The following is an 8,209-nucleotide window of genomic DNA, read 5'->3' on the forward strand; positions in this document are numbered from 1 at the left end:
TGCAAACAAGAGACAAGACTCCCCTTTCTAGCAGAGAGCATGGATGGAGCCCAAAGGCCATCCTTGTCTCAGTGTGGCATGGGGTCCTCTTCCTTCCTTTGGATTGGGTGAGGCTGGGGCTGCAGTGTTGAGGGGAGCACCACCAGTCGTCTGGCGCTGAGGCCTGACTTGGCTTCAGCTAGCACTTGCTGCTAGGTGGTAGTCATGGGGATTCTGAAAGGCCAACTCTGCTCTCAGCTTCCTTGACTGCAGGGCAAGGGCAAGTGTGCAGGAGCTCAGGCTCTCCTTGTTCCTACCCACAGGTCCCTGACAGGCTCCCCTCGCAGCAGCAGTGAGAGCCACTCACCACTCTACTTGCACCCTCCCAAGTGCACCTCCTGCGGCTCGCAGTCTCCTCAGCATGCAGAGCTGTGTCTCCACACGCCAGGGACCGCCTTCCCCGAGGAGATGGGAGAGACCCAGTCTGAGTACTCGGATTCCAGCTGTGGTGAGTCCCCTGCCTGCCTTTCCTATGCCAGGGAGAAGAAGCACTGGGTTTTCATTCTATTTCTGCTGTTGTCATTGACTTGGAGAAACCCCTCATTGGAAGTCCTTCCACTGGCATTTATCACCCTAGCCCATCACTCTGCATTTCTTAAGGACCTTCTTAGGGAACTGAAGCCACCACAGCCAGGGGTGGAGTGTTAGAGTTAGTCTGGAGTAGTCAAGACATGCCTTTCAGCTCCATGCAGTAGAGGTGGTTTGCGGCCCCAGCTTTGGCTTTCTGGGCTCCCTCCCCGCCTTCCAGAGCTACTAGAGTGGACCTGTGTGCATGTTGGCACCCCCCTGCAGACTTCAGAGGGAGAAGTCTCTGGGTAGTCTAAAAGTAAAAGATTCTACACTCAAGATTTGGCTGCAAAACTATAGAGTCCAGGAATCCCTAGTCCAGGAATCCCTAGTCGGGGCTCAGCCACAATGGCATGGCCTTTCCAACTGTCATCAGAGGAGAAGAAGGGGAAAGAGGAAAACTGGTTGCTTATGTCCAGTGGTTTGGCCCAGGACCTTGAACTCTGATGATGGTTGGGAGAGCTGGGCTGTTCCCGCCTGCCCCTGGGCCTTTGCCTTTGCTCCGCACTTCCCGCTCTCTGGGCCTCTGTTTCTGCTCCCATCTTTGGCTCCCCTAAGCTCACAGATGTCTTTGGGAGACATGGAATCCAGACAGGCAGAAGGATAGCCTCGCCAGCTCCATTATTGGGGAGCACCCCCCTTCATTGACCTTGAGCTTGATGGAGCCTGATTTGCATCTTTCATTCCTGGAATGGGCCTGAGGTCAGCAGGGAGACAGAGGCAGCCAAGGAGGGGCAGAGACACGAGGGCTTCTGGCACGAGGGCTTCTGAGTCTGAATGTGGAGAAAACTGGGGGTTGATTAGCAAAGTCAGTGCTCAGAGCTCTCGCAGGAGGAGGGAGAACTCTGCAGAGCCTTCCTCTGGGGCTGGGGCTGGGGCTGGCCAGGAGGGACCTGGTGGTGTGAGCTCCCCTGCTGGGCTGTCTCCGTTCTTCTCCAAGACTGAGATGAAATGCTAGGAACAATGAAACCATGCAGGTCCTTGGCTCTGGCTCCCCCATGTTGGGCGGGCAGGGGCTGGGGCTCAGTTTGGCCCTGGAGGCAGTGGGGAGAACAGCTTCGTTGCCTTCTCCCCTTCCCAGCCCCTCTCGCGCTGATGTGGTGTCCCCCTCCCATCCCTAACAGAGAATGGGGCCTTCTTCTGCAATGAGTGTGACTGCCGATTCTCTGAGGAGGCCTCGCTCAAGAGGCACACCCTGCAGACGCACAGTGACAAACCCTACAAGTGTGACCGCTGCCAGGCCTCCTTCCGCTACAAGGGCAACCTCGCCAGCCACAAGACCGTCCACACGGGTATGGCCCTGCCCAACCCCACCCAGCTCTCCAGGTGGCCCAGGGCAGGGGGCCTGGAGCAAGATGTGGGAGCCCTTGGTGGACTAGGCAGGGAGCAGCCACTGTCTTAGCCTGAATGAGGGCTGCTTCGCCCTATCGCACCCTAGTTTAGTGACTGGCCCGCCTCCTGTATCCTTTGTCTTTTTTCTGAGACGTCTGTCCTGCTTCTCTGCCTTTGCTTGGGTCAGAAATGTGCACTGCATGGCACAGGTCAGGAAACGGAGGTCGGAAGAGGCAGAGTGGCTTAGGCTTTTACAGAGGCAGAAAGAATTGGAGACCTCTTGATTTCCCCTAAGGACTTGCTTCTTATGAACTCACATTCTTTGACCAAGTAGCTTCTCATAACCTGGTCCTGCTCCCACCCCCCACCCCACCCCCGCCCCCCAGGGTTGACCTCTCTTTAAGTAACTCTGCTATTCCCAGGCACTTTCCAGGAGGGATGGCTCAGTCCTGCTGCTGGGTTCTTCCAGCTGAGCATCTACTCAAACTCAGGCCCACCCCTCCTCTAGTATATGGAATCCCCCTGCCATTTACCGGTTACCACCAGCAGGGGAGCATGGTGGGGGTTGAGTGCTTGCTCTGAAAGGGAGAAACTAGAGCTAGCGGGCTGCTGGTGAACTCCCTGGCGAGTGGGCTGATTGTTGAATCAGTTGCATCCAAGAGAAGAGAGAGCAGCCTGCCCAGATGGTCAGGGTGGGCTCCTAGATGGGGTAAACTGAGGCCCAGAGGCCCAGAGAAGGAGCGTGACTTGTCTAGATCCCGCAGCCCTAGAATTGGAATGACAGCTGGTTCCCAAACCCAGGCTCCCTGGAACGCTCCTCCCTCTCTCAGCGTTGCAATTCTGGCCCACATGCCCTGCTTGCTTGCTTGCTTGCTTGTGTGCCTGCGTGTGTGCGTGCGTGAAAGAGAGAGAGAGAGAGAGAGAGAGAGAGAGAGCTCATGAGTGAGCAAGGTGACCAGGTGACAGGCCTGAATTCTCTGTCTCATCTGATCGGTTTGCTTTGCAGGGCGTTGGCCAGGGACTGTGAACATCCTCCCACTGAATACGGCTTTTCTCTTCTTCTTTCCTTTTTCTCGGCAATAGGTGAGAAACCCTATCGTTGCAACATCTGCGGGGCCCAGTTCAACCGGCCAGCCAATCTGAAAACCCACACTCGAATTCACTCTGGAGAGAAGCCCTACAAATGCGAAACCTGCGGAGCCAGATTTGTCCAGGTGAGCAGGGGACGCTATAGGGCGCCTGCGGAGGAGGGGTGCCAGCAGGCCCTGTGGCCAGAGCCATTAGAGCCTCACAGACCTTGTTCCTCCATCCAGGTGGCCCACCTCCGTGCCCACGTGCTCATCCACACTGGCGAGAAGCCCTACCCCTGTGAAATCTGTGGCACGCGTTTCCGGCACCTCCAGACCCTGAAGAGCCACCTACGAATTCACACGGGCGAGAAGCCGTACCACGTACGTGAGCCTCCTGTGGCCCAGACTGGCCTGGGGCGGGGTGGGGAGGACCCAAGTGTTTGCTCCAGTCTCAAGCATGTAGTGGGATGACCACTGAACGAATGGTAGAGACTTAGACTAAGCCTGTCAAAGACACCTTGCTGGAACTTGGCCTGGGCCTCAGTTTGTTCATCTTTAAAATGGGGGTTTCAGGGTAGGTGACCTGGGCTTTAGGGACCCCGTCTGGACAATGGATACATGGATTCTAGAGTCATTCATTTATTCTCCAAATATTTACTGCATGCCTACAACCTGCCCCTATTGGCCTAGCCTCATATTTTAAAGGAACTGAGGAGGACCAGTTACAGAAGTAGAAAGAACTAGAAAAAGATGGTATTCATGAGAAAGAAATCCGAGAGAAGGGTGTGTGAAAGAGGAGGAGGTGGTCAGCTTTTTAGCATGTTGCCCTGTGTCATGCTGACTCCCAGCGGCCCAGCATGACAGTACAACTGCCCCATAGGGTTTCCCAGGCTGAAATCTGGATAGACACAGACCGTCAGCTCTTGTCTTCCCTGGAGCCGCTGGTAGCTTTGAACCATGGACCACTAGGTGAACAAGCGTGTTCGTAGCCCTTGTGTCACTAGGGTCCTGTTGCCATGAATAAGCCGTTGCAATTGCAGTATTCTAGAACATGGCTTATGAACTATGGCCCACAGGCTAGCTTTTATATGTTCTGTGAACAACAACAACAAACCCTTAAAATCATTTCATTTTATTGTTAAATGGTTGAAAAAAAATCAAAAGCAGAATACTGTGTATGGTCTGCGCAGATTATATAAAATCTAACTTTCGGAGTCCGCGTGGAACACAGCCTGCTCTGCTGTTTCTATACTTCCTGGGTGCTGGCTTGCTGCAAGGGCTGTGTGGAGTAGTTGCTGTCAAGCACGGGTGGTCCCCAAAGCCTGCTGTTTACGATCTATCCTTTATCCGCTGGTGCGGGCAATAGGTGTCCTTCGCAGATGTGTCTCCTTCTGCTTTGAAGGGGAATGATGTTGGCCAAGCAGGTGGGACTTTTGAGCCCTTATTCTGCCTTAGATGCCAATGCTTATGGCAGCCTCAGCTAAGCGCTATGGGCCCCCAAGCCTGCTGTCTCTTCGGCCTTCCTCTGATCTGATGAGGATGCTCTAGGTGAGCAGTTTTCAAATTCTCGAAACAAGTGCTGCAACTCCATCGGGCTGGGTGGACGGGGACTGGAGTCCTTTGACTCTTCGGCTCTCCTATGAGCCTTCGTCTGACTTGCACATGTGGGTTTTTTGTAGTTTGCAGGTGTAAAATGGAGTTATAAATATTATTGTTAAGTAACCTTTTCACTGACATTGTTCATACGTTCATTTATCAAAGCGAGAAACATCTCGATGTGCACATGCGTGTACTTAAACTGTGTGCGGCAAGAGACTACAACTGCATCTGTAGACTCACCTCTAGAATGTCCACGAATTTAACCTGATCCAGTCTATTTGTCCAGGAGCTGTGGTGGTGTGGTGGTTACTACGAAACCACAAGCTACTCCTTGGGAGAAAAGCTTTCTACTCCCATAAAGAGTTGAGTTAGAGTTTCGGAAAGGCACAGGGTTTCCTATCTTGTCATACAGGCTCGCTTTAAGTTGGAATCAACTTGATGGCAGTGAGCTTTGGTGTTTTGTTGTTGTCTATTTGTGCAAGAGGCTAGTCTTGCACACTGCTAGTCACTCGAGGACTGTCACGTTTAGGGACGTCGTTCTTGTCCTCTGAGAGTTCCCCACCTGATGAAGGTAGCACAGCATGAGGATGCCCAAAGGAACAATGGGTTCGTTTTACCCCAGAAAGCATGAGGTAAACCTGAATCCTTAGGGGAAGGTCCATCTGAGCGGCACTTTGTAGACATGATTTGAATTTGGGGGAGTTGAGGAAGAGACACATCAAGGAGTGGGGACGGTATGAGCAACATTTTAGAAAGCAGCGATGGAACCTTAGCAAAGTGTAGAGATTTGAGAGGCCCTCAGAAGAAAGGCCTGGTGATTGACTCGCACAAAACCAGCACCGTTCTGCTCTGAGACAGAGGGGGCTGCTTTGAATCAGAGTCCAATCCAGTGACAGCCTTTTTTTGGAAACCGAAAGAAAGCCCCGTCCATTAGCAGAAGCCAGGATTCCTCAGGATTTTTCCCGTGGCCTTGGGCGGATGAGGGCTAAGCAGCTCACCATGTACTCCTCTTCTCCCTGCAGTGCGAGAAGTGTAACCTGCACTTCCGTCACAAAAGCCAGCTGCGTCTGCACCTGCGCCAGAAGCACGGCGCCATCACCAACACCAAGGTGCAGTACCGCGTGTCTGCCACCGACCTGCCTCCCGAGCTCCCCAAAGCCTGCTGAAGCCTGCCGTGTGGATGCGTCCCTCCTGAGCCTTCTCAGGACCTCCCAAAGGATACTGTAACACTTTACGATGTCCATCCCATGACGTAGTGCCTCTTTCATCCACTAGAGCAAATCATAGCTGGGGGGAGAGGGAGGGGGCGGGCTGGGGGAGGGGCAGTGGGCGCTGGGGGCCGAGGTAGCTCCCCTGCCCCCACTGCCGTCAAACATTAAGAAAATAATATTGCTTCTTCTCCGACGTGTAAGGCGAACCATGTGTGCAAAAGGCAAAATCATTTTCTATCGCGAAGCCGGGGGAGTCGGCCTGAGTTCTGACTGGACAGTCTGCTGCAAAATGAGGAATGTATGTGTTTTGTGGGAACAGATGTTTCTTTTATATGTAAATGTGCATTCTTTTAAAAGAGGAGACTTCAGTATGTTATCAAAGAGAGGGCTTTAATTTTTTTAACCAAAGGTGAAGGAATATATGGCAGAGTTGTAAATATATAAATATATATATAATAAATATATATAAACCCGAAAAAAAAAGATATATTAAATATATAAAGTTGTGTTAAAGGCTCGATTTTGTATCTGCAGGCAGACACGGATTTGAGAATCTTTATTGAGAAAGAGCACTTAAGAGAATATTTTAAGTATTGCATCTGTATAAGTAAGAAAATATTTTGTCTAAAATGCCTCTGTGTATTTGTATTTTTTTGCAAGTGAAGGTTTACAATTTACAAAGTGTGTATTAAAAAGAAAAAGAACAAAAAAAACAAAACAACCAGCTGCAGAAGGAAACAATGTGTAGTTTTGTTCTCGTTTTCAGTTTGTATATACCTGTACAACGTGTCCTCACGGTGCCTTTTTCCATGGAAGTTTCCACCAGTGGCCGAGCGTGCCAGCCCTTGGTGAAGTGCAGGCAGACACAGGGACGTGGAGTCGTCCTAACTCAACTCCCTTTGGGAACGTTTGTCTCATCACATTCTGCGTCATGCTTGTGTCCTAACTACTCCGGAGACAGGGTTTGGCTGTGTCTAAACTGCATTACCGCGTTGTAAAATATAGCTGTACAAATACAAGAATAAAACATTGAAAAGTCAAGCCGGCCTGGCCCAGAGGTCTTGTGTTTGAGTCAGGACTCCAACGAGTAGGTGGGCAGTTCCCTTGGGAGTCCCTGGGGAGAGGGGTGGGCGTTGCTAAGGGAAAGCTTGGACATACCTCAGAAGAAAGGCCTGGAGATACCCGTCAGCAGGAAGAAGGCCATTGGAAACGTGGAACCGCGCGACGCGCCACCTGGTTCTGGTTTGGGTCAGTTCGAGGCGATGCACCTTTTTGTTTTTTTCATGAGCTGAAGCCTGAACTGGCTGAGAATCTGACCTGGGTCCCCACGGGACCACACCACCCTTTCCTTCGGTGGCTTGGGGCAACCACTTTCCCTCTAGGTCTGGTTCCTGTTCACAGGGGTGGCATGAACAAAACCAGCTAGGATTCCATGATTCGGACATGACATCCGGCCTGTTTGTTCTGGCGCTCAGGCTTCTTTTACCTCAAAGTGCCCCATGGATCGAGTTTGACGGATGGGTCCAACAGTGAAGACAAGTGTGGGTCTGGCCCTTGGCCCAGAGGGGAAAGTCTGCCCACCTGCCTCCCATTCCTGGGTGGCAGAGGGGCAGGCACATGCAGCCTTGCCCCCCCTGGGCCACCAGTCTGCCTGACCAGCGGCGTGCCCCTTGGCAGTGCCTCTGGGGCAGGCTCCGAGCACGTGCTGGGTGGCCTACGGGGAGTTGACCACCCAAAGCCCCAGAGAGAGCCTCTGAAAGTCACACCACCCTCTGTCAACCGCCTGGCCTGCCAGCTCCGGTTTCCTTTGAAAATGACTTTAAAGGACTTGCCAACCTGAGGCCTCAACTCACCCTTCTCTTTGAAAAGGGAGAACGCGATCTCTCTGCTCCCGTAGAAACTTGGCAGAAGAACTTAGAAAACAAATGCGTTCAGGAATGACAATTCCCAGGCCCCAGGGAGCTGGCTGCAGGGCTCCTCTGCTCCCCAAGTGCCCCAGGGTTTGTTTGCCTATCATCACTGTTGAATAGAGAGGCTGGGGGGTGGGCTCCCCTTGGTGCCCCCCAGACAGCGTGGGTGGCATTCAAATGAAAGGGGAGATCAAAGAGTGGGAAGATCAATAATGAGTGAAAAGTCCCTGAACAGATAAGCCAGGGCTGAAGGAAGACAGCCATTTTTATTACAAACAAGTGACCAGAACGCACCCTCTCAGAAGCGCACAACTTACTGATAAAACAGCTGTGGTGTTTCCCCTTCTCTTTCAACTGGGCTTTTTAGAGGAGAGGTTTTGGAGGGCAGGGAAGTCCGTCTGGAATGGCTAGGCATCCATCAGGGAGAGCTATTTCTGGAGGTGAAAGGGGCAGGTTGGCAGAGACCACCAGGCTCAAGTCT

General features: G+C 52.2%; 1 protein-coding gene across 5 annotated transcripts in view; it reads left to right on the top strand.

Moving 5' to 3' along the window:
* BCL6 (BCL6 transcription repressor) overlaps positions 1-5,911 on the top strand; it is a 23,177-nt gene extending 17,266 nt beyond the window's left edge. For 4 of the 5 annotated variants that reach the window (XM_045296419.1, XM_045296421.1, XM_004713406.2 and 1 more), the window contains exons 6-10: positions 303-487; positions 1,731-1,898; positions 3,022-3,152; positions 3,252-3,389; positions 5,630-5,911. In XM_045296419.1, coding sequence (XP_045152354.1) covers positions 303-487; positions 1,731-1,898; positions 3,022-3,152; positions 3,252-3,389; positions 5,630-5,773 — 766 coding nt within the window. In that variant the 3' untranslated portion in view covers positions 5,774-5,911. The remainder of the gene's footprint in view (positions 1-302; positions 488-1,730; positions 1,899-3,021; positions 3,153-3,251; positions 3,390-5,629) is intronic. The other variant, XM_004713407.2, reaches the window with a different exon arrangement.
* The last annotated feature ends 2,298 nt before the right edge of the window (positions 5,912-8,209 follow it).

This window comes from Echinops telfairi, unplaced genomic scaffold (genome assembly GCF_000313985.2).
Source record: "Echinops telfairi isolate 266 unplaced genomic scaffold, ASM31398v2 ScPeMD7_7407;HRSCAF=8445, whole genome shotgun sequence".
NCBI lineage: Eukaryota > Metazoa > Chordata > Mammalia > Afrosoricida > Tenrecidae > Echinops > Echinops telfairi.